This window comes from Bombina bombina, chromosome 7 (genome assembly GCF_027579735.1).
Source record: "Bombina bombina isolate aBomBom1 chromosome 7, aBomBom1.pri, whole genome shotgun sequence".
Classification (NCBI taxonomy): Eukaryota; Metazoa; Chordata; class Amphibia; order Anura; family Bombinatoridae; genus Bombina; species Bombina bombina.
This window is the reverse complement of record NC_069505.1, coordinates 389,107,868-389,135,860: the sequence shown is the minus strand read 5'-3', so window position 1 is coordinate 389,135,860 and position 27,993 is coordinate 389,107,868. Positions and strand designations below refer to the sequence as shown.

General features: G+C 43.5%; 1 protein-coding gene across 1 annotated transcript in view; it reads right to left on the bottom strand.

The window, feature by feature from the left end:
- The window catches only part of PARP3 (poly(ADP-ribose) polymerase family member 3), a 43,851-nt gene that overhangs the window by 2,267 nt on the left and 13,591 nt on the right, over positions 1-27,993 (bottom strand). Inside the window, exons 7-10 of the mRNA XM_053721118.1 lie at positions 20,477-20,635; positions 19,112-19,198; positions 18,615-18,792; positions 256-402 (exon numbers count right to left, since the gene is read on the bottom strand). Coding sequence (XP_053577093.1) covers positions 256-402; positions 18,615-18,792; positions 19,112-19,198; positions 20,477-20,635 — 571 coding nt within the window. The remainder of the gene's footprint in view (positions 1-255; positions 403-18,614; positions 18,793-19,111; positions 19,199-20,476; positions 20,636-27,993) is intronic.

The window sequence follows — 27,993 nt, the reverse complement described above, 5'->3', positions numbered from 1 at the left end:
TGTGACCTCACCTATAGAGAAGAATTCAATCAGATTTGGCTTTTTAAATAGATATGTAAATTGGAAGACTAAAGGGGTGCTGAAGAGGCAATAGGCAATTATGAGACAAGGAAGAAGCTGTTAGAGGAAACAGACAGTGATAGGGAGATGGGTGCAAGGCTGAGAGGAAAATCAATCAGGATAATGAACTCAGAAGAGATGACAAAGGTATTAGGATCAGTGAGTTGCTAAAAGGGTTGAAAAATGGGGATGTACCTGGCTCAGTTAGTCCAGTTGCCACCACACTATCGTACCCCTTAGGGGCACTACGCAGCGAGGAGTCGTCCCTTGTAATGTGATGCTCCTTACCCAATGCAACCTCATTCAGAAACATAATCCCAAGGCTCTGAGACGTGCAGCCAACTAAAATGGGAAACGAGTATCAAAACCTCATTAGAAAGCTGACATCTGCTACTGATGTCTACACAGAACACACAGGCCAAACAACACTGACATATTTCACTCCCACATAGTACTGTACCAACAACTTCCCTGTAATTCAACCGATGTGCGCTCTGCAAACAATAATAGTGCAGCAGATAAGGCCAGTAGGATATGCGCTCTGGTAAACAATAATAGTGCAGCAGATAAGGCCAGTAGGATATGCGCTCTGGTAAACAATAATAGTGCAGTAGATAAGGCCAGTAGGATATGCGCTCTGGAAACAATAATAGTCCAGTAGATAAGGCCAGTAGGATATGCGCTCTGGTAAACAATAATAGTGCAGCAGATAAGGCCAGTAGGATATGCGCTCTGGTAAACAATAATAGTGCAGCAGATAAGGCCAGTAGGATATGCGCTCTGGAAACAATAATAGTCCAGTAGATAAGGCCAGTAGGATATGCGCTCTGGAAACAATAATAGTGCAGCAGATAAGGCCAGTAGGATATGCGCTCTGGTAAACAATAATAGTGCAGCAGATAAGGCCAGTAGGATATGCGTAATGACAACAATATTTCAAAGTATTGTGTTGACTAATACAGTGTAATGATAATATCCATATAACTCTTGTGAACAACCCCTCACCAGAGGCCCCAACTAATGCGGAAATCATAGAGTTTACAGGTGAAAAAAGCGTTCCTATAATATGCACTTCAGACTTTTGTAATGTATAGACAGCGTGCTTACCAATCCGGTGTCAATCGATTGCTGTGTGTATCAGACAGTTTCAGCTTAGTAGCGGATACAAGTAACTCAGGTGTGCTTGTTAGTAAACCGTCTGCCCTCCGGCATGAACGCTGTATATACTTCAATGTTATTACAACAGGTAAGTACCTGTGACGTATGCTGTCCTATGCTGTAACTGTTAGAGCTCTCCTGAACTCTTATTCAACATCAACAAATATGCAACAAGATTTCACAGTTCAGTCAATAGGAATTTTGAGAGAGAGAGAGAGATGATAGTATAAATTTAAAATATCATTTTATTAAGTTCGTTAAAACAGACCTGGCACAGCACATAGAAATCCCCACTGGGGATTTCTATGTGCTGTGCCAGGTCTGTTTTAACGAACTTAATAAAATGATATTTTAAATTTATACTATCATCTCTCTCTCTCTCAAAATTCCTATTGACTGAACTGTGAAATCTTGTTGCATAACAGTAGGATATGCGCTCTGGTAAACAATAATAGTGCAGCAGATAAGGCCAGTAGGATATGCGCTCTGGTAAACAATAATAGTGCAGTAGATAAGGCCAGTAGGATATGCGCTCTGGAAACAATAATAGTCCAGTAGATAAGGCCAGTAGGATATGCGCTCTGGAAACAATAATAGTGCAGCAGATAAGGCCAGTAGGATATGCGCTCTGCAAACAATAATAGTGCAGCAGATAAGGCCAGTAGGATATGCGCTCTGGTAAACAATAATAGTGCAGCAGATAAGGCCAGTAGGATATGCGCGCTGGTAAACAATAATAGTGCAGCAGATAAGGCCAGTAGGATATGCGCTCTGGTAAACAATAATAGTGCAATAGATAAGGCCAGTAGGATATGCACTCTGGTAAACAATAATAGTGCAGCAGATAAGGCCAGTAGGATATGCGCTCTGGTAAACAATAATAGTGCAGTAGATAAGGCCAGTTGGATATGTGCCCTGGTAAACAATAGTAGTGCAGCAGATAAGGCCAGTAGGATATGCGCTCTGCTAAACAATAATAGTGCAGTAGATAAGGCCAGTAGAATATGTGCTCTGCTAAACAATAATAGTGCAGCAGATAAGGCCAGTAGGATATGCGCTCTGGTAAACAATAATAGTGCAGCAGATAAGGCCAGTAGGATATGCGCTCTGGTAAACAGTAGTAGTGCAGCAGATAAGGCCAGTAGGATATGCGCTCTGGTAAACAAAATATATACACACACACACACACATACACACACATACATATACATACACACATATATACACACACACATACATATACACACACATATACATACAAACATATACATACACACATATATACACACACACACACATATACATACACACACACACACACATATACATATACATACACACACATTATATCACAGGGCTAAAAATTTCAAGCCCTAAGCTACTAGCCAGATCAAAATGTTACTCACTAATTTTGATCCCACCCACTACTCCCCACACCACACTCACTACCCCCCCCCCCCCACTTTGCATATGTTTAGTCAATGTGAAACACCTTATTGTGCAGTCATTTCTTTATCTTCTTTTGTTTTATACTATAACTTAAATAATGCTACATACAGTAATAAATTAACAAAGTGCATGGCAGTTAGCAACATCAACTAGGGTTCACGGGAAGACAACAGCTGGAAAAAGGAAGTTGTTAAACTGAGAGAATGCAGAGTGTTGACATTAATGTGAGGTCATAGCAGACCTGGAAAAATTGTTTTATAACTATCATCTCTTATCTATCTTTCTCCACTCCCTCCTCTCTTCAATCTCTCTTTTTACCCCCTCCCTTCTCTCGCAGGCCATATCTTCTCTTTGCTCTCTTTCTTTCCCCTCTCTCTCTCCACTCTCTCTTAATGCTATCTTTTTCACCACTATCACTTTTCATCTCCAATCTCTCTCTGCCCCGTTTACCCTCTCAAAAGTAACAGTCTAAGCAGTAATAGGGTCCCTATATCCCTAGAAGAATAACATATCCTTGCCCTTTCATGGATTTATAATATTTATAGACATTCACTCACTAACTTTCACTTGCCACTGTTAAATTTCTACTCGCCAATGGCGAGTGGAAATTTTGAGATAGAGATAGAGAGATAGACTAAATACACACAGAGAGAAGCACACTCACAGGAACGAACAACCGGCTCAATAACATTGTTAGCCTGTTTTATGGCAATTTACCGCCTGGGTGCAGCTTCTTTTAGCTCAGTAATGCTTTTCACAGAGAACTTTCCTGTAGTATATCAGTATATTCCCACCTATTACTGTCAGTCCAGCGCCGAAATACCAGGCAATTCCTCTCTGAACCATATGAGTAACATACTCATATGGTATTGAGCTAATTGTTCGTTCCTGTGAGTACACTTCTCCCTGTGTTTATTTAGTCTCCCTATGGGAAAAAGGGGCTCTCCTTGCTCGTTGTGCTTAGAGGAGAATATGCCTACACCTCACTGATGAGGCCCAATGAAGGACGAAACGATCATCTGGGGTTGCTGTGTTCCTTGTTCAGAGAGGAATTGCCTGGTATTTCGGCGTTGGACTGACCGTAATAGGCGGGATCACACTGATATACTACAGGAAAGTTCTCTGTGAAAAGCATTACTGGGCTAAAAGAAACTGCACCCAGGTGGTAAATCGCCATAGAACAGACTAACAATAGTATTGAGCCAGTAGTTCGCTCCTGTGAGTGTACTTCTCTCTGTGTGTATTTAGTCTCCAAATGGAAAATGAGATTTCAATACGGAAAAAATGCAAGGTTCTACATTTTGGAAGTAAAAATAAGCAGGCAGCGTATTATTTAAATGGGACAAGACTTAGCCAAACACAGGAGGAAAGGGATTTGGGGGTAGTAATAGATAACAAGCTAAAGATGGGTGCACAATGCAGGGCAGCGGCTTCAAAGACTAATAAGATACTAGCATGTATTAAAAGAGGCATTGAATTTAAGCTATGAGGAGAGGCTAGCTAAACTGGGTCTGTTTTCTTTAGAAAAAAGGCGCTTGAGAGGTGACATGATTACTTTATATAAATATATTCAAGGCCCATATACAGAGATGGCAGAAGCTCTGTTTATTCCAAGAAAATTGTTTGTGACAAGAGGTCACAATTTAAGGTTGGAGGAAAGTAGATTTAAACTCCTGCAACGGAAACGTTTTTTCACTGTAAGAGCAATAAAATTATGGAACTCATTACCAAAGGAGGTGGTGAATGCCAATACCCTAGATACATTTAAAAATTGTTTGGATACATTTTTGTCTATAAATAAAATTCATAGATATGATTGCTAGTATTAAATGGGTCACCTTTTAGAGGGATTATTTAAGCTTAACTGGAGCTTTTTGTAAGTATTTTAGATTTGTATAGGTTGAACTTGATGGACTTCGGTCTTTTTTCAACCTTATCTACTATGTTATTATGTTACTGGCCTGAGTCTTTATTATTGCCATCTCGTGATTAGCATACTTCTTTTCCTTAGACCGCCTCAATACTGCACTTAGATTGAATAATTTGATGTGAGGGTTATCCTCAGTTTGCTAAAATATGATCTGTCCGACGGCGCTAACTGCCAAGACCCAAGCTCCTATAACAATTGGGTCTCTAGATACCCAAGAAAAGAGTCTAAAAGAATTGTGATGTGTTAGGAGCGCCTAATGAAAGGCTAGGTCTAAATGAAGGGTGTGAACTAAAAGTGTCGTTTAGTACACTAGCACAATAGGGATCTTAAAATTGCCCAAATTGACAAGTTTAATATAACATATAATTAACAAGTTTAATATAACATATAATATCAGCAGGTGATCACAAGTTAAAAAAGCTTAAAAGTATATGGATCCATAATACTTAATAAGAACAATCGATAATGACATAATTAATAATATAAAAAAGTCAATTATAAAAATAAAGACAGTAGAGCAGTGCAAATATAATACAGTAAAAGATTACTGTATGGTAATAATATAAAACCTATATGGATTGGAAGTCCTAAGAGAAAACAGTGGGGATTAGGGTTGTGAGACCAGGGAGAAAGTATATGTGGTAATACCAATGAAAGAAAAAATGTGTTGAAATCCAATAAAAAATAAAGTCTAGAAAGTTGTGATGTATGAGTCAATTAAAATATCTTCGTGATCCAAATGTAAATCCAAAAAACATGTGCATCAGTTGTTGTGATGATAATGAAAATAATCCAACAGTGAAAAATCCAATATAAACAATAACGAAAATGTCATAAACCAAACAGTAAAAAACTGTGAACACTAGTTAGCAAAAGTTTATGCAAACAAACTTCATAAAAAATGCTTGATGTAAAAAACAAAAATAAAATCCTGTGAAAAAATATAAGAAGATCCAATCCCTGTGAAAAAAGAAAAATACAACATAGAGCAGTATTGTTTAAAATAAGCTTACAATAATAGGAATAAAACTCACCATATATATTGGGCCGAAACGCGTTGGCATATATGGTGAGTTTTATTCCTATTATTGTAAGCTTATTTTAAACAATACTGCTCTATGTTGTATTTTTCTTTCTTTCTTCTTTCTTTCTTTCTTTCTTTCTTCTTTTCTTTCTTTCTTTTTTCTTTCTTTCTTTCTTTTCTTTGTTATAATAAGAATAAGGTTCAACAGTCTCAGCAAGATGTGTGAGTCAACAGGCTCTTACGGTTACATATTTTGGGGGCTGCCGTACCTAGATGTACTTCATATGGCCGCTGTAGATGCACATTATACTATATTAGCCATACATCCAAGAGATTGATGAGTTAAAATCGCCACGTGTGCTAGGCTGGGCTATCCCGTATATTACCTTGTAAATAAAGCGTCAGCCTACATACATATATACTCATCTTAACGTATAGATGGACTAATACATAACAATAGTGCAGGTTTACTCAGACCTAATCATATAGGACACTGCCAAGTGCACCCTCCCCTTGAAAGTACATAGCTAAATGTTACATATTCCCTAAAATACAATTTAGGACTATACCCCAGATTTGACATATATCCCGCCTAAACTTCCCACTATGAACATCTCCACTTTTAGCCTCAGAAAGTGCTTAACCTATCATTTATATACTTAAACTTTATTAATCCTTCATAAGATCTAAGCACAGTTTGCTAACCTCCCTGCATTTAGTTTATATACTCTAATCCAATAACTCATATGTTAAGCGGTGCTTACCCGCTGATTGTTAATGGATACCCTAAAATCCCCCCCCCCCCATTATATACCCACTCATAAATCATTGGCTTGAAGCTCGTAGAGAGCTACTTACCTGACTAACAGATATGTTTTGTATTCCTAGGTCTTGTGCCCTAGGGGATTGGTACATGATTAGTCAGCCTGATGTGCTATTATTATCCAAAAAAGAGGATTTCATTTAGATATTCTTTGTAATACCTTATTTTGATATAGTTCTTCTTGTCTAGTATCTTCGTTGAAATACGTTATTATGCCATTGTTTATGCCAAATGTCTTCTTTCACATTCTCATTGTAACTTTTGTGACAAGACTATTTGTATTTGTTCTTATGCTAATGATCCTCAATAAAAACAAATAAAAAAAAAAAAAAAAAAGAGTACAGATACGGGGGGCGGAGTTAACCGCTGTGCTGGTCAGACGCAAGGCTTTAGAGCTCCTGACTTATATTTGATTAAAACCGTCAAATTCATCCTTTTTCCTGCAAAAAAGACTTTATTTGGGGAGAACTTTAGGCTGCTGTGTCACACATTCTCGTAACTAACTTTGGCTGCAGCTGTCTACGGACCAGACGGTTAGCGCCAGGGCCTCATCCACCTGGTAGTGAAGCAGAGGCGCCCTGCAGCAGGCTCCGGAGGGTCGGGGATCCGCTCCGGAGCTGAAGATTCAAGCCATACCAGTAAATAGGCATTAAGGAAGGGGCCAGCAGCCGACGGAAGACCAGGTGCGACTGAGGGTTCTTTGCATTGATAGCACGTCCCACGCCGCAACCCGGTATTTACCGGAACACCCGGTCACTCAATCACCACTACACTGCTTGCAGAGGCACAAAGAGAGGTGTTAGGGGGTAGCCAGTGGATCTCTCAGACCGGGAGGAGGATAAACGGAGGCCTGTGTACTTACCCTGGGGCCTTTTGGCGCGAACCGCGGCCATATTGACACTGCAGGGAGAAGGCCGCCATCAGAGTTTGCGGTCTTAAAGAAGAAGGGCCAATTGTAAAGCTTGACACCCAGCTGGTTATCCTAAGGGCCTGAGGAGTCTCCAGTTAGGTGAGCTACACAAAAGTATCTATATATATATGTTCTCCCCAAATCAGTGGAGGTGAAATCAGAGCATCTGAATTCAATTAGTGGGCTGCCTGGGAACACTGAAACTTTTTTTCATCACTGCTCCTCATATAGGCGATATTTGTTAAACCCGTAGGCCCTGTATCTCACCATAAAGGGAATCCTGTTTATGCTACACCACAGTGACACTGGGCACATCTCAGCCTAATCTGGATATACTTCACCAGTATCTATTCTCCCCATTTGGATGCTCAGGGAGTAAAGACCAAGGAGGGCTAAAAACAGCAACCAGCTGATACACTACACCACACCTGAACTTGCACAGAACACGTCTTAACAGTAACTGGATTAAATGTGCTGCTCTGGGTGATCTCTTTTGCACAGTAAACTGTGATTGACACCCACCCAGCAGTACTTTCTGTTTCTTTAATGCTCCTGGGATCTCATTCCTGTGGACAATTCCAAAACACAATTTCACAGCTTGGTTTCACTATTATGTAATTGTTATAATATTCTGCAGCTGCACCAGCCTTTGCTCCCCTGCGGCTTGGACACAGAGCGGAGAGTTATTAAGCTTGTGCACCATCTCCACTTTTAACTAACGGATGCCACGCACCACTTATTAGTGTAACTTAATAGCTGCATGAACATTATCAAAATCATTTTACAGCTGCACCATTGTTAGCAGTTTGAGCCTCATCGTGTAATTTGCCTCAGTCACACAGCTCACTGCTGCCTCTTTGCCCCAACCAACGCCACCTTTGTTTTGCTGGGTTTTAGGCCCAGTGACACACACTCTCCCCCCCTTTTCCTGCCGCCCCACAGGACGGTAGGTCATATCCCACTTTCCCTTCCCAAGATCGCCTTGTGAAGGCAGCTTCCCCGGGGAGAGTGTGCTGAGAATTAGACCATCCACAAGCTTGACTCGCCCAGGACACTATTGCAAAAGGGCATAGACGGTCTCCCTAGCGACCTGACTGCTGATATTCCAGATACAAGAAAAAACAAATCTGCCTCCTGTGGGGCACAATAGCCTAGTTCGCCCCTATGGCAGTCTAGGTGTGAGTATGTGTTAGGCCAGGGGCCCAGGGGCGAACCTTAACCAACCTACAGCAACTTAAAGGAATCATTTCTTTCTAAATCATCTTCCGTGACTCACGCTGGAGGTGTCTTCTCCCCAACCTAGAACCTCCCACAATCGCCGAAGGGGGAAAAAGTCATGTCCCAGGTCCACAGAAGAAAATCAAAAGGCCCCGCAGGCCCTAAGAGAACGATGAAAGAACATTTCCAACAGTCCCAGAGGGAGCCAGCGCACTTGTCAGACTCTACCTGCCATTCCGACCCATGCTCTGGGAAAGTCCCCAACGCTGCCTCCCAACCAGCTAGCTTAGCAGACATAGCTAATGCCAATAAAGACTTGATGGCCCAGATAAAAACTATGCTGGCATCTCATCACGACTCCATCTGTAAGAGATTTGATAAGTCCTGCTCAGAACTAAAGAGAGACATAGCCACAATCGGTGAACGCACTGACACGCTGGAGCGGAGACAAGAGGACCTCTCAGTTGACCACACTAACCTGGTCTCGTACTCTGAAAACCTTGCTGGTCAAATTTCTGCTCTTGAATCTAAGTTGGCTGACCTGGAAGACCGTTCCAGACGGAACAATGTTCGTCTGAGGGGAATACCTGAAAACGTTCTTCCTAAAGATCTCCAGAACTACCTTCAGGAAATATTCACAGCAGCACTGGGCCCTCTAAAAGAAGTCGCTCATTGATAGGGCACACAGAGAAATTAGACCTAGAGCAATCTCAGACAACAAACCTAGAGACGTGATTGTGAGACTTCATTATTATACCTTCAGATAGAAGTTTCTGAGAGCAGTCAACTCTGGGTCCCTCAGGGACACAAAATTTAACACCCTCCAAATTTTCCCTGGATCTCTCCCCTCACACCCTACAACAAAGAAAGGCCTTTAGAGACTTCACAAGAATCCTTAGGAGTAAGGACATCAAATACAGGTGGGGATTTCCGGTCAGACTGTTTGTCTCTAAAGATGACACCCAACATATAATCACTTCTCCAGAACAGGCCAGAAATCTTCTTTTAAAATGGGATTTCTTACCGGATAAGCCCGCCTCATCAACATCAACATCCAAACTTATATCTGGGGATTTGAGGGCGGAGGCCCCACCTTGGAATCAACTACCCCCAGGGATGGTAATAAAAAATCCTCGCAGATGCCCTCATTAGAGAATCCTCCACGTTCTTGTGATCCGGTATGAGATTTCGGGACTTTCTTCTCTATGACAGACTTTTATCCTCTCCCATGATTCCTTCTCTATCCCTGTCACCCTCCACTCATCAGTAAGGACTTTGATTGGATTCAGGAGGCCCTGGTTCTATATCTGATGGACTTTTTAAAAAAAAAAAACAGACTACACTGAAGGGGACATCTGAACTTATATTTTGTATAATAAAGTCTGTTGCAGGTATTGCTAACCCTTTTCTTTTTCAGCTGAACAGTCATGCATTTATTGAAGACCTCTAGTGTAAGGGGAAGATGGACACATCCCGGACCATGTCCTCTTAACAGTAAGGTATGAGGGGTAGCCGGCAAAGATTGGCTCCCCCTTCTCGGAGTGCTTTGTTAGTATTGTTATTGTGTTATGCATCTATGTTGACTAGGGAGCAAGTTAGGCTAAATTGAAAGGTTAATTCTATCCAAATTAAAATTAAAGTATCTTATCACCTTACTTAGCGAGGGATGGATATATGTTATATGCCCTAGTCTCCTTACATTCGGACGCCTTAAGCATGTTCTCTCCCACAACCCTTTTTATGGCAGGTCCAGCTCATTTTACTACTCTTATGGTAGGCCCTGGCTTTCATATGTTAGTGTCCACCTGTTCGCTCGCACACCTGTTGATATACCCCTAATTGAAAATGTTTATTTAAGTATTAAAGGTAATTTTTATCCAAATTCCACCGCAGGTTATCCTAAGGTACCATCCCTCCACAGTTTTCCATTTTCAGGGACGATTAACACGAGGCATTAGTCTTCAAGGTCTTGAGTTGAGCTAAACCTAACTATCATACTACATTATTTAACGAGGGACGGACATAAGCTCTAGTCTCCTTATAGTCAGTCGCCTTAAGCATGCTCTCTCTCACAACCCTTTATGTCAGGTCCTGCCTATTTTGTCACTTTTTCGTCAGGTCCATGCATTCATATGTTGATGTTCATCTGTTCGCTCACATACCTGTTATTATACTCCAGATTGAAACTGTTTAATAATGTTTTACTTATAACTGTTTGCTGTAATAATTGTCTATTGTGAATGCTTTGCATTGCATTTTAGGTTCGCCCATTTGGGCCCACTTGGTCTCTTGTAGGTCGAAATTATTGCTTCTTAGCTTTTTGTGCTGTCGGCACTCTCCCCCCCACTTTTGAATCTGCTTTGGTCTCCGCCTTTAGGTGAAGCACAACGCAGATATTGGCTGTGTTTTGTTTATCACAGACCTCAGTTCTAGTTTCATTTTTGAACTCTTTCATTTCCGAGTTTGAGTATTGGAAGCTCTTTTTCCACTCCTTTGTTGGTTTACGGATAACAGGCTCATCCGCCGACCCACACCGCTACCCTTCTCTTTACGCGCTTCCCCTTTTCTCTAACCCATCTTCCTTCCTTCCCCCCCCCTCTTTTTCTTCCCTTTTTTTTTTTTTCTTCTCTTCTTCTTCCCTCCCTCCACATCCCCTCATATTATGGCCATCAAATTCGCTACCTTAAACACCCAGGGATTAAATTCCCCATCTAAGAGAAGTCTTCTCCTTCGCCACTTACTCAGAAATGGTGTTGGAGTTGCCTTTCTTCAAAAAACTCACTGGTCCCAGGGCTCCTCTTTCCTCCAGAACTCCAAATTGTACACAATATGTATATCCGCCTTTCACTCTAGAAAAAAAAGAGTGGGGTTGCCATCATGGTTCACAAGTCTATTGCATTTGCGGTTCAGCATGTGGAGTCCGACCCGGATGGGCGATTTCTGATAGCGATTTGCACCCTGGAAGGGGTTCAGTATACCCTTGTCTCTTTATATGCGCCCAACGTTGACCAGCTGGCCTTCCTCAAAAGGATTCTCCCTCTTGTTGAAAAACTTTGCAGAGGTACACTATAAATAGGGGGGGACTTTAACTTAGTCTGGGATCCGATTCTTGATAGGAAATCCCCCAAGCATAAGCCCCTCGACCCGGCAATCAAACGGGTCTCAAGCCAGTTCAGAGCATTAATGTACCAATACGATCTATACGATGTCTGGCGATGTCTGTCCCCCTTGGAGAGGGACTTCACCTTTTACTCCAAACCACATCTAAGCTACACCAGAATAGACTATTTGCTGTGCCGTTCCCCTTTCTTGGATAAATTGTCTCATCCCTCTATATGGGTCTGCCCTTGGTCAGACCATGATATGGTCTCCACCACGCTGTCTGATACCCAGACTCATGGGCTTCTGCCCATTTGCTGGAGGTTACATCCATCTCTGATTTCTGGGCCGGCCAGTGCTGAAGTATCTAGGGTCATCTCAGATTTTCTAAGCATCAACAATAACAGCGTGACTGACGACTCTGTGCTTTGGGCCACCCTGAAAGCTTTCATGAGGGGTCACTTCATGAAACAAGCATCACTGAATCGCAAGTTTTCTGGCAAACCCTTGGCCCAGTTGTATACTGAGCTACGGACTATGGAAAGATCAAACAAGAATGGCCCCTCAAAACAGTTAGCTGATCAAATTGCTACCATTAGATCCAGTATAAACGCTGCAGAGGAACTCAAGGTACAGTCGAACCTTCTGTTACTAAAACAACTGTTTTATTATAAAGGCAATAAGGCCGATCGGCTCCTAGCCCATAAATTAAGATCTCATACTCAACAACGACGAATCCCGGTGATTCAAACTCCTAAAGGAACAGTCCAGGCTCCCAAAGATATCGCCAGTGCATTTGCACATTATTACTCAGACTTATATAATCTTGACTCATCCCTACAAAATACGAAAGCCCCCATAGAGCAAATAGATTGATTCCTCTCTCTCTCCCTCCCAGAGTACGCCCAAAGTATGCCGGAAATGGACGCCCAAATTATGGCCGGCCCTGTAACTGAGGATGAACTGCTGCACGCGATTACTTCGCTCCAGTCAGACAAAGCATCTGGCCCAGACGGGTTTACCACCCTATTCTACAAGACGTTCGCCCCGCAGTTGCGCCTCTCTTAACCAGATTTTTCAACTTTACTTTTAAAGCAGGCAATCTCTGCCCCGAATTTCTTGAAGCTTCCATTATAACTCTGCCCAAAGACGGTAAGGATCACACTAGGTGTGAAAACTATAGACTGATCTCACTTATTAATGTCGACATAAAAGTATATGCCAAAATTCTGGCCACAAGACTAAACAGGTTCCTCCCAGACTTAATCAACCCAGACCAGGTTGGCTTCATTCCCCACAGACAAGGCCCGGACAACACAAGGCACCTCCTTAATATTTTCACAGAGGTTGCTGACATGGGGATTCCCCTCCTCGCCCTGTCTATGGACGCAGAAAAAGCGTTTGACAGGGTGAGGTGTGATTACATGTGAAATCATTGTACTCATGCCCCACGGCATGGGTGAGAGGTTTGGGATTCTGTTCCGAATCCGTACAGATCGCGAATGGCACAAGGCAGGGGTGCCCTCTCTCCCCCCTCCTATTTGCCTTGAGTATAGAGCCTCTGGCTGCTGCCCTACGAGCCTCTACTCAGGTCAAAGGTTTAACCCTACATGACACCCCTCAGAAGTTAGCCCTGTACGCGGACGATCTGACTCTGTTCATCACTGAGCCACTTGAATCCCTTCCTGCTCTGTTTGACCTTTTATATAGTTTTGGCAGTATTTCTTATTACAAGCTGAATTTGAGTAAAACGGAAGCATATCCCTTAAATCTACCTGACCATGAATTAAACTTAATAAAAAAAAAGTATAATTTCCATTGGTCCTCACAAGGCTTGAAACACCTTGGAGTATTTCTTTCTCATGAGTTAGGCACAGTCATACCGAAGAACTTCCACACTCTCCTCTCCAAACTCCAGACAGATCTGTGTTCTAGGAAGTACGACGAAATCTCCTGGTTTGGGAGAATAGCAGCTGTTAAGATGATGCAATTTCCCAAATTGACTTATCTCTTCAGATGCTTACCAATAAAAGTCCCACTCTTGTTATTGAATAAATTCCAGGTGGTTATCAATAGATATATATGGAATGGGAAGAGGCCACGTATCGCAGCGTCCTTACTGCAAAGCCCTGTCCTGGCGGGGGGGCCTGGGCCTCCCGAACGTTAGACTCTATTATGAGGCAGCATTATTAACCCACATTTCTGAATGGAACACAAAGGAGGCTCTCCCCCGCTGGATGGAGCTGGAACAGGCCTCTATACCGGCCTATACAGAGCTTCTGGACTTGATCTGGATCCCAGCCCACTGTACCCCGGGATACCCGATTCACAATAAGATTGTCCTACATTGCAGAAATTCTTGGCTGCGCATTCGCCACCATAAGTTAGTCTCTCCACATCCCTCACCTTTCCACTCAATGTTGGGTCTTTTACTCGGCCTCCCCTCTACTAGTCAGGCCGCACGGCGCGCCCTGTCTTCCTTACAAGTAACAGATTTCATCTCAGGAGAGGGACAAGTTACGCTGAATGTTCTAGCCCAGAAATATGACATTCAACCCAAATTTAGGTTTGATTTGCTCTCCTCTATACTTAAATCATGGGGTTTTCTGCATGGCCCCCTCAGACCATTGACTCCATGGTAAGGGAGACTATCCACGAACCCTCAGCATGTATCCCCCTTGTCTTTTCACTATTGGATTCTCCTAGAAGCCTCAGAAATGACTAAAACAAGGCACATGGAGGAGTGGGAGAAGGACTGGGGTGTAACACTGCCTTCAGATGTATGGTCGGATGCGATATTGCATACAAAATCATCTATTCATTGCACCACACTCTTAAAGTTATTTTATAAGCTTCTGACCAGATGGCATTATGTTCCATCCAAATTACACAAAATGTTTCCAAGTAGCTCACCCCTTTGCTGGAGAGGATGCCAGGGGGTAGACGACCCTCATCATATTTGGTGGAATTGTCCCGCAATTGCCCCGTTGTGGTGCAAGACGGAGAGACTGTGCCGCCGCCTGGGACTAGCTGGCTCTTTACCTCCAGAGATGGCTTTGGTTCATGCCGGTCTGCGTCCCATCCCCGCGCCCGAACCGCATCTTGCTCATAACTATCATGATGGCTGTCAAATTAACAATTGCTAGGAGTTGGAAGAAACCTGACTGCCCTAATTGGCAGGCCAATGTCCATCTTATTTCCTATTTTCGGTCCATGGAAAGCTATGTTTATGGCTCTCGCCAACAAACAGACCTTTATGCTTCAATATGGGAGCCCTGGGACCTTCTGGGTGAGAAATTGATACTTTTGATCTAAAACGGAGACAAGAGGTCCCATAACACTATGCACCATGCAGGAAAGTCCCCGCAGGAGAGTCCTGCTGTATTCCTTCCCCATACCCCTCAAGTCATGTCAGGCATTAAGTAATTCATTATACACTCTTTCATGGATTATCTCATGATATTCCTCTTCCCACCCCCTTCCTTTTTTTTCTCTTTCTCTCCCTCTCTCTCCCTCCCTTCTCTCTCCCTCCCCTCCCCACCTCCCCTTCTTCATCCTCCCGCCCCTTTTCCCTCTCGCTTTATGTACAACATTGGCCGGTAGTCTGCCATAAGGTTCCTCTCTCATTAGCACGCTGCTTGAACATAGTCCTAGTTTTCTTTTCTTTTTGGCTTTTGCGTGCGCTTTCAAGCCTCTACTCAGTTACTCATATACTAATCTATAAAACTTGTTTACACAGTTGATTCCGTAACCTTTGAAGTACAGAGTTTCTAGGCAAGAGCCTTTGTTAGTCATTTCTGTTGCCTACTCATGGTAGGGTCATGTTGAATAAGTAGTTTTCTGTATATGCTTGTGAACTAACTGTGTTACCTATACACTGTATTGCTATTTATTTTTCAATAAAAATTATATTTAAAAAAAAAAAAAAAAAAAAAAAAGGAGTACAGATACATTCAATACACTACACAGACATTGGTGGGACAGAAACAATATCAAAATAAATACACTAATCATACATGCGTTACAAATACATATATATTTATATATATGTGTATGTATAGAGTTATTTTTTAAACTATCGCTATAAATTAAAAAAAAAAAAATGTGTGAAACCACTCTTTTATAGTCATTTAGTGGTAACATTCAAACTCTTTCAAATTCAGTGGTGAAAATAATTCCATAAAATACATAATATTTACATGGGAAAAAAAATTGTTTAAACGGTACCTTGATCAGTTCCTTACAGATGGGAACAGATTTATGGCCAATTCTTTTTTCTGCGTTAGCCTCAAAAAGCAGCTTTAAGGGGTCCTAACGCTGCTTTTTAACGCCCGCTGGTATTTAGAGTCAGGTAGGTAAAGGTGTACCGCTCACTTTTATTCCGTGACTTTTGGCTACCGCAGATCCCCTTACGTCAATTGCGTATCCTATCTTTTTAATGGGATTTGCCTAACGCTGGTATTACGAGTCTTGGAAGAAGTGAGCGGTACAGCCTCTACCGATAAGACTCCTACCGCCTAAAAAGTCAGTAGTTAAGAGCTTTATGGGCTAACGCTGAACATAAAGCTCTTAACTACAGTGCTACAAAGTACACTAACACCCATAAACTACCTATGTACCCCTAAACCAAGGCCCCCCCACATCGCAAACCCTAAAATAAAATTATTTAACCCCTAATCTGCCGACCGGACATCGCCACCACTTACGTTATACCTATGAACCCCTAATCTGCTGCCCCTAACATCGCCGACACCTATATTATATTTATTAACCCTTAATCTGCCCCCCCATGTCGCCACCACCTAACTACAAGTATTAACCCCTAATCTGCCGACCAGACATCGCCGCCACTATAATAAATGTATTAACCCTTAAACCGCCGCAATCCCGCCTCACAAACACTATAATACATTTTATTAAACCCTAATCTGCCCCCCCCAACGTCGCCGCCACCTACCTACAATTATTAACCCCTAATCTGCTGCCCCCAACGTCGCCGCTACTATAATAAAGTTATTAAGCCCTAAACCTAAATCTAACCCCAACACCCCCTAAGTTACATATAATTTAAATTAAACTAAATAAATGTACTATAATTAAATAAATTATTCCTATTTAAAAAGAAATACTTACCTATAAAATAAACCATAAGATAGCTACAATATAGCTAATAGTTACATTGTAGTTATTTTAGGATTTATATTTATTTTACAGGCAACTTTGTACTTATTTTAACAAGGTACAATAGCTATTAAATAGTTAATAACTATTTAATAGCTACCTAGTTAAAATAAGTACAAAATTACCTGTAAAATAAATCCTAACCTAAGTTACAATTACACCTAACATTACACTATCAATAAATTAATTAACTAAACTACCTACAATTAAATACAATTAAATTAACTAAACTATAGTAGAAAAACAAACAAACACTAAATTACAGAAAATAAAAAAAATTACAAGAAGTTTAAACTAATTACACCTAATCTAAGCCCCTAATAAAATAAACCCCCCCCCCAAAATAATAAAATGCCCTACCCTATCCTAAATTACAAAGTAATCAGCTCTTTTACCAGCCCTTAAAATGGCTTTTTGCGGGGCATTGCCCCAAAGTAATCAGCTCTTTTACCTGTAAAAAAAAAATACAAGACCCCCCAACATTACACACCACCACCCACATACCCCTACTCTAAAACCCACCAAACCCCCCTTAAAAAAACCTAACACTAACCCCCTGAAGATCACCCTACCTTGAGTCGTCTTCACCCAGCCGAGCACCAGTGGTCATCCGATCCGTCCAGAAGTCTTCATCCGATGGGGCAGAAGAGGACATCCGGACCGGCAGAAGCCTTCATCATATCCGGGCAGAAGAGGACATCCGGACCGGCAGAAGTCTTCATCCAGGCGGCGTCTTCAATATAAGAACCGACTACAACAGTGCAACTCTCGACAGGGCCCTCTACCCATTTGATCCCTATAAATGTTATCCTGTATACCAACTATGTTTATAGCGCTGCAGAATCTGTTGGCGCTCTACAAATACCTGTTAATAATAATAATAATAATAATAATAGAAGGAATTGTGTGGTGGGAGTTAGAGCTGTTACAATTCAGAAACTTAAAAGAAAGGGTTAATGGCAAGGCACTGCAGTATAAGTTTGCAGGTAAGTAATTAAAGTACATATTATTATATTTTGTCTCTATCCTAACCTGTTTTATGTCCCTTTAAGGACTTTAATGCAGTTGGTAATATCAGAAGATCAGAAACCATCTGAGAAAGAGAATAACACCCGAAGGACGCCACAGCGGCCCTACAGGTGGTTGCAACTGCAGGTCTAATCTGAAGAGCCGATTGGGAGAATAATTTCCTAAGCAAGATTTGCGATCTGTTAGATCCCTAAATGAAGAACTATCCTCCATAGGAATAGTAGTGCGTCTGGCTAAGGTGTAAATAGCTCCATCAAACTTAGGAACTACTTCCCAGGCTGTTAACTTCAGAGGCTAAGAACAAACTGGGTGGTGAGAGGAGGTGGGTAGGATTAAAAAACTCTTGTGAGGGTTCTTGACCTCCTCCTAGTGGCAGAAAATATATCCCACATGTTATGGACACCTATGGACCCTCCTCATTTAATGAAAGAAAGTGTGTTTTAGAGATTGATATAAATTACATGTGGCTGCTCTAGTATCTATAATATTCAATATATTATTTAGAAACTTGAGTCATCTAGTGAGATAAAGTGTGTTATGTCATAAATTCTGTTGAACTGTGGGTATATATATATATATATACCCATGCAAACATCAGGCACCTACCTACACTATTTTGCACCTCTCTACCACCACATACTACTAATGGACAAACTTCCAGAACTGCACGAACACAAACATGCACAGACCTACACCCATACTCATCCACCAATGTGCCAATCTGCCATCTTACCATATCCTGCAGATTTACTGTTTTCAGAGGCAAAGTAGATTCCTCTTCCCACACGTCCACCAGAATGTGGCATAATGCGCAAACCGCTTTTCAGTATAGCAGCAACCACTGCCACATTAGTGCCATGCCAGAGCAGGCGTCGATTCTCTATGTTTTTGTGCGCACTGAGGCGCTCCTCCTGAGAAAATAGACATAGGGTAATAAGAAACAATGCACTATAATAGCATTACTTAAAGTGTTGAGCACACAATGTGTGTAGTATAGGAAGGCACATTTTCTTATGGGGCAGTGTATTAGAGACATTGTACTCAAAATGTTTATCTGTTCTATATAAAAGAAAACGTTTTAAAATATATTGCAAGCAAGTTGTCCCTATCAGCCAATAAGAAATAGATACCTAGGTATTAATTGTACACTACAAAGCATATCCTGTTAGTGTCAATTTAAATATCTTTATTTAACTTCTTTTTTAGTACAAATGAACCATTTTCACTTACCTCATTCTCTCTGTCCACAGACCATGCATTCAGGATCTCCAGCTTTCTGTATGTAGGCCCTGTTTTATCCACATATGTTTTCATTATCTGCAGTTAAGTAAATAGATGAGTTATAAAAAGGTTACATTTCTTCATTGGTTACTGTTTTATCATCCAGCACCTTTCTACCCGCCCAATATTCATGGTATCCTTCCAACTCTTATATTCGTTGATGGTACAAAATTAGGTAAAGTAATAAACTATAAACAAAACAAAAAATAGAAACAGGATTGCATAAAATGAAAGAATGGGCAAATAAGTGGCAGATGAGGTATAACAAATTTATTTCAAAATGTGCATATGGCATGTATAAAGCTGCTTGCTAAAAACTTTGAGGAACTGGATTTAGGTGTTTTTGCAAAGAAGCTTCACTATGGGTTTGATTTATCAATCATTTGGGGAATTCTCCTTTCTGTTCTATCAGTTCTCCGCAGCTCGCCTATGGAGAGATGCACATGTGTGCCTGTATTTATCATAAAAAAGTAGTTTTTTCTCCAAAGGAGAGCTGAGGAGAAAAAATGATAAGTTTCTCCATTCGGATTAGTATCTTCTCCTTATTTATCACTAAAAATAAGCAACTATTCTCCATGCCATTTATATATAAACCAATAGAAATATACAGCCTTCCTAGTAGCTTTGTTAACGCCCCTCTTCAGCAAACTTTTATATAAGAAAAAAGATCTACATTTTCATCGTTTTTGTGCTTCAATTTTAGCGCATTTTTATATATTATTTTTATGCCCCAATAGATATAATTTTTGTGCTCTGTTATATATTATTTTGGCACTCCATTATATATATATTTTTCACTCCATCATAAATTATTATTGCACTCCAATAACCATTATTATTATGCTTTGTTATAGATATTTTTTGCACTTTGTAGAGCCCTTTTTTGTGTAACTGCTTCTACAACTGGTAGGGAATAGATTGCTAATGCCGTTCTCCACTGTAGCTATGGAGAACTTTAATGCAGGAACTTGCAGGAGAACATTAAGTCCTCCACAGGAGAATACAAATGATAAATTTGTAAGTAGGTGAATTATGAGGAGAACTATATGAAATACGACTAAAAAGATCTAATTTAACCCATTTTTGGAGAACATGTTCTCCAAGGAGAGTGAGAACAGAGTAGGAGAATTCTACAGTCGAACGTGCCCAATTTTAGGCGCATTTTTGAATAATAAATAGGAGAAAATCTAGGAGAATATGAATGATAAATCGAGCCCTAAATACAATGCAGCAGGTGCTCAACCAATACCACCCACTTCAGGGTGTCTATGACTCTTCACAGTAAGAGTAACTTTTTGTCCCCCGGCATGATACCTTATATTCCTCACTCTTTGAGTCTACAAGATTGAGATGACACTTCAGGAGTTGATAATCCACATCTAATGGATGAGGAACCTCTTCCAGCTTTGTTTCCTGTTCCTGCTTAATCTTGTCTGCCTGCAGCGTCTGAGCCAGCTCTATGTCTGCAAGAACCTGAAAGAAAGTGAGACTATTTTAGACACACACTACACAAAACAGAAACTGCATTAGATTGAGAGGAGCATATACAGATTCTATGAGAAGGAAGGAGAACAAACACTACATGAGATAGGAACAGACAAATCTTGTGTGAGGTTAATGGGTCGTAGTCTAAAAATGATATCCTTAATTCATTAAAGGGACAGTCTACTCCAGAATTTTTATTGTTTAAAAAGATAATCATTTTATTATTACTAACCTCATGCAGTCTGTGTGTGTGTTTATGCTCCTCTCTAACCTCACACACACACAGACTGCACACGGTTAGTGAAGAGCACACACACAGACTGCATGAGGTTAGAGAGGAGCACACACACACAGACTGCACAATATTAGTAAGGAGCACACACAGACTGCACAAGGTTAGTGAGGAGCACACACACACACACACACACACTGCATGAGGTTAGTGAGGAGCCCACACACAAACTGCACAATATTAGTATGGAGCACACACAGACTGCACAAGGTTAGTGAGGAGCACACACACACAGACTGCACAAGGTTAGTGAGGAGCACACACACACACACACTGCATGAGGTTAGTGAGGAGCACACACACACACTGCATGAGGTTAGTGAGGAGCACACACACACAGACTGCATGAGGTTAGTGAGGAGCACACACACAAACTGCACAATATTAGTATGGAGCACACACAGACTGCACAAGGTTAGTGAGGAGCACACACACACACTGCATGAGGTTAGTGAGGAGCACACACACACAGACTGCATGAGGTTAGTGAGGAGCACACACACAAACTGCACAATATTAGTATGGAGCACACACAGACTGCACAAGGTTAGTGAGGAGCATAAACACACAGACTGCACAAGGTTAGTGAGGAGCACACACACACAGACTGCATGAGGTTAGTGAGGAGCACACACACAAACTGCACAATATTAGTATGGAGCACACACAGACTGCACAAGGTTAGTGAGGAGCACACACACACACAGACTGCACGAGGTTAGTGAGAAGCACACACACACACAGACTGCACAAGGTTAGTGAGGAGCATAAACACACAGACTGCACAAGGTTAGTGAGGAGCACACACACACACAGACTGCACGAGGTTAGTGAGAAGCACACACACACACACGGCACGAGGTTAGTGAGAAGCACACTCACACACACACACACACACACACACACTGCACAAGGTTAGAGAAGAGCACACACACACACACTGCACGAGGTTAGTGAGAAGCACACACACACACAGACTGCATGAGGTTAGTGAGGAGCACACACACACAGACTGCATGAGTTAAGTGAGGAGCACACACACACAGACTGCATAAGGTTAGTGAGGAGCACACACACACACACTGCATGAGGTTAGTGAGGAGCACACACACACACACTGCATAAGGTTAGTGAGGAGCACACACACACAGACTGCATAAGGTTAGTGAGGAGCACACACACACAGACTGCATGAGTTAAGTGAGGAGCACACACACACAGACTGCATAAGGTTAGTGAGGAGCACACACACACACACTGCATGAGGTTAGTGAGGAGCACACACACACAGACTGCATAAGGTTAGTGAGGAGCACACACACACAGACTGCATGAGGTTAGTGAGGAGCACACACACACAGACTGCATAAGGTTAGTGAGGAGCACACACACACACACACACACACACACAGACTGCATGAGGTTAGTGAGGAGCACACACACACAGACTGCATGAGGTTAGTGAGGAGCACACACACACAGACTGCATGAGGTTAGTGAGGCGCACACACACACACACTGCATGAGGTTAGTGAGGAGCACACACACACACACTGCATGAGGTTAGTGAGGAGCACACACACACACACTGCATAAGGTTAGTGAGGAGCACACACACACACACAGACTGCATGAGGTTAGTGAGGAGCACACACACACACAGACTGCATGAGGTTAGTGAGGAGCACACACACACACACACACTGCATAAGGTTAGTGAGGAGCACACACACACAGACTGCATGAGGTTAGTGAGGAGCACACACACACAGACTGCATGAGGTTAGGGAGGCGCACACACACACACACAGAATGCATGAGGTTAGTGAGGAGCACACACACACAGACTGCATGAGGTTAGTGAGGAGCACACACACACACTGCATGAGGTTAGTGAGGAGCACACACACACACAGACTGCATGAGGTTAGTGAGGAGCACACACACACACAGACTGCATGAGGTTAGTGAGGAGCACACACACACACTGCAAAAGGTTAGTGAGGAGCACACACACACACTGCATGAGGTTAGTGAGGAGCACACACACACAGACTGCATGAGGTTAGTGAGGAGCACACACACACAGACTGCATGAGGTTAGTGAGGAGCACACACACACACAGACTGCATGAGGTTAGTGAGGAGCACACACACACACACTGCATGAGGTTAGTGAGGAGCACACACACACAGACTGCATGAGGTTAGGGAGGAGCACACACACACACTGCATGAGGTTAGTGAGGAGCACACACACACAGAGACTGCATGAGGTTAGTGAGGAGCACACACACACACAGACTGCATGAGGTTAGTGAGGAGCACACACACACACAGACTGCATGAGGTTAGTGAGGAGCACACACACACAAACTGCATGAGGTTAGTGAGGAGCACACACACACAAACTGCATGAGGTTAGTGAGGAGCACACACACACACAAACTGCACAATATTAGTATGGAGCACACACAGACTGCACAAGGTTAGTGAGGAGCACACACACACAGACTGCACGAGGTTAGTGAGGAGCACACACACACAGACTGCATGAGGTTAGTGAGGAGCACACACACACACAGACTGTATGAGGTTAGTGAGGAGCACACACACACAAACTGCATGAGGTTAGTGAGGAGCACACACACACAAACTGCATGAGGTTAGTGAGGAGCACACACACACAGACTGCACAATATTAGTATGGAGCACACACAGACTGAACAAGGTTAGTGAGGAGCACACACACACAGACTGCACAAGGTTAGTGAGGAGCACACACACACAGACTGCACGAGGTTAGTGAGGAGCACACACACAGACTGCATGAGGTTAGTGAGGAGCACACACACACACACAGACTGCATGAGGTTAGTGAGGAGCACACACACACACAGACTGCATGAGGTTAGTGAGGAGCACACACACACAGACTGCATGAGGTTAGTGAGGAGCACACACACACAGACTGCATGAGGTTAGTGAGGAGCACACACACAAACTGCACAATATTAGTATGGAGCACACACAGACTGCACAAGGTTAGTGAGGAGCACACACACACAGACTGCACGAGGTTAGTGAGGAGCACACACACACACATAGACTGCATGAGGTTAATGAGGAGCATACACACACAGACTGCATGAGGTTAGTGAGGAGCGCACACACACACACACTGCATGAGGTTAGAGAAGAGCACACACACACACAGACTGCACAAGGTTAGTGAGGAGCACACACACACACAGACTGCATGAGTTTAGGGAGGAGCACACACAAACACAGACTGCATGAGGTTAGGGAGGAACACACACACAGACTGCATGAGGTTAGGGAGGAGCACACACAAACACAGACTGCATGAGGTTAGGGAGGAACACACACACAGACTGCATGAGGTTAGGGAGGAGCACACACACACAGACTGCATGAGGTTAGGGAGGAGCACACACACACAGACTGCATGAGGTTAGTGAGGAGCACACACACACCAGCTGCATAGAGGTTAGTGAGGAGCACACACACACACACACTGCATGAGGTTAGTGAGGATCACACACACACGACTGCATGAGGTTAGTGAGGAGCACACACACACAGACTGCATGAGGTTAGTGAGGAGCCACACACACACAACAGACTGCATGAGGTTAGTGAGGCGCACACACCACACACACAGCACTGCATGAGGTTAGGAGGAGCACACAGCACACACAGACTGCATGAGGTTAGGGAGGAGCACACACACACAGACTGCATGAGGTTAGTGAGGAGCACACACACACACAGACTGCATGAGGTTAGTGAGGAGCACACACACACAGACTGCATGAGGTTAGGGAGGCGCACACATACACAGACTGCATGAGGTTAGGGAGGAGCACACGCACACAGACTGCATGAGGTTAGTGAGGAGCACACACACACACACACACACACAGACTGCATGAGGTTAGTGAGGAGCACACGCACACAGACTGCATGAGGTTAGTGAGGAGCACACGCACACAGACTGCATGAGGTTAGTGAGGAGCACACGCACACAGACTGCATGAGGTTAGTGAGGAGCACACACAGACTGCATGAGGTTAGTGAGGAGCACACACACACACACACAGACTGCATGAGGTTAGTGAGGAGCACACGCACACAGACTGCATGAGGTTAGTGAGGAGCACACACACACACACTGCATGAGGTTAGTGAGGACACACACACACACAGACTGCATGAGGTTAGTGAGGAGCACACACACACACACACAGACTGCATGAGGTTAGAGAAGAGCACACACACACAGACAGACTGCATGAGTTTAGGGAGGAGCACACACACACACACAGACTGCATGAAGTTAGGGAGGAGCACACACACACAGACTGCATGAGGTTAGCGAGGAGCACACACACACAGACAGACTGCACAAGGTTAGTGAGGAGCACACATACTGCATGAGTTTAGGGAGGAGCACACACACACACACAGACTGCATGAGGTTAGGGAGGAGCACACACACACACACAGATTGCATGAGGTTAGTGAGGAGCACACACACACACACAGACTGCATGAGGTTAGTGAGGAGCACACACACACACAGACTGCATGAGGTTAGTGAGGAGCACACACACACACAGACTGCATGAGGTTAGTGAGGAGCACACACACACAGACTGCATGAGGTTAGGGAGGAGCACACACATACAGACTGCATGAGGTTAGGGAGGAGCACACACACACAGACTGCATGAGGTTAGGGAGGAGCACACACACACACAGACTGCATGAGGTTAGGGAGGAGCACACACACACAAACTGCATGAGGTTAGGGAGGAGCACACACACACAGACTGCATGAGGTTAGGGAGGAGCACACACACACAGACTGCATGAGGTTAGGGAGGAGCACACACACACACAGCCTGCATGAGGTTAGGGAGGAGCACACACACACAGACTGCATGAGGTTAGGGAGGAGCACACACGCACACAGACTGCATGAGGTTAGGGAGAAGCACACACACACACAGACTGCATGAGGTTAGGGAGAAGCACACACACACACACAGACTACATGAGGTTAGTGAGGAGCACACACACACAGACTGCATGAGGTTAGTGAGGAGCACACACACACAGACTGCATGAGGTTAGGGAGGAGCACACACACACAGACTACATGAGGTTAGTGAGGAGCACACACACACACAGACTGCATGAGGTTAGGGAGGAGCACACACACAGACTGCATGAGGTTAGGGAGGAGCACACACACAGACTGCATGAGGTTAGTGAGGAGCACACACACACACACACACACTGCATGAGGTTAGGGAGGAGCACACACACACAGACTACATGAGGTTAGTGAGGAGCACACACACACACAGACTGCATGAGGTTAGTGAGGAGCACACACACACACTGCATGAGGTTAGTGAGGAGCACACACACACACACAGACTGCATGAGGTTAGTGAGGAGCACACACACACAGACTGCATGAGGTTAGGGAGGAGCACACACACACAGACTGCATGAGGTTAGGGAGGAGCACACACACAGACTGCATGAGGTTAGGGAGGAGCACACACACACACAGACTGCATGAGGTTAGGGAGAAGCACACACACACAGACTGCATGAGGTTAGTGAGGAGCACACACACACAGACTGCATGAGGTTAGTGAGGAGCACACACACACAGACTGCATGAGGTTAGGGAGGAGCACACACGCACACAGACTGCATGAGGTTAGGGAGAAGCACACACACACACAGACTGCATGAGGTTAGGGAGAAGCACACACACACAGACTGCATGAGGTTAGTGAGGAGCACACACACACAGACTGCATGAGGTTAGTGAGGAGCACACACACACAGACTGCATGAGGTTAGTGAGGAGCACACACACACAGACTGCATGAGGTTAGTGAGGAGCACACACACACACAGACTGCATGAGGTTAGGGAGGAGCACACACACAGACTGCATGAGGTTAGGGAGGAGCACACACACAGACTGCATGAGGTTAGTGAGGAGCACACACACACACACACACACTGCATGAGGTTAGGGAGGAGCACACACACACAGACTACATGAGGTTAGTGAGGAGCACACACACACACAGACTGCATGAGGTTAGTGAGGAGCACACACACACACTGCATGAGGTTAGTGAGGAGCACACACACACACACAGACTGCATGAGGTTAGTGAGGAGCACACACACACAGACTGCATGAGGTTAGCGAGGAGCACACACACACAGACTGCATGAGGTTAGGGAGGAGCACACACACAGACTGCATGAGGTTAGGGAGGAGCACACACACACACAGACTGCATGAGGTTAGGGAGAAGCACACACACACAGACTGCATGAGGTTAGTGAGGAGCACACACACACAGACTGCATGAGGTTAGTGAGGAGCACACACACACAGACTGCATGAGGTTAGTGAGGAGCACACACACACAGACTGCATGAGGTTAGGGAGGAGCACACACACACACAGTCTGCATGAGGTTAGGGAGGAGCACACACACAGACTGCATGAGGTTAGGGAGGAGCACACACACACACAGACTGCATGAGGTTAGGGAGGAGCACACACGCACACAGACTGCATGAGGTTAGGGAGAAGCACACACACACACACAGACTACATGAGGTTAGTGAGGAGCACACACACACAGACTGCATGAGGTTAGGGAGGAGCACACACACACAGACTGCATGAGGTTAGGGAGGAGCACACACACACACACACACAGACTGCATGAGGTTAGGGAGGAGCACACACACAGACTGCATGAGGTTAGGGAGGAGCACACACACACACATATATATATATATATATATTTAAATTCAATAGTAAGCACTCACTGGATTTAAGCACAGCACACTTTATTAGGCAGTGACGTTTCAGGGCATTAACCCCTTCTTCAAACCTGAAGAAGGGGTGAATGCCCCGAAACGTCACTGCCTAATAAAGTGTGCTGTGCTTAAATCCAGTGAGTGCTTACTATTGAATTTA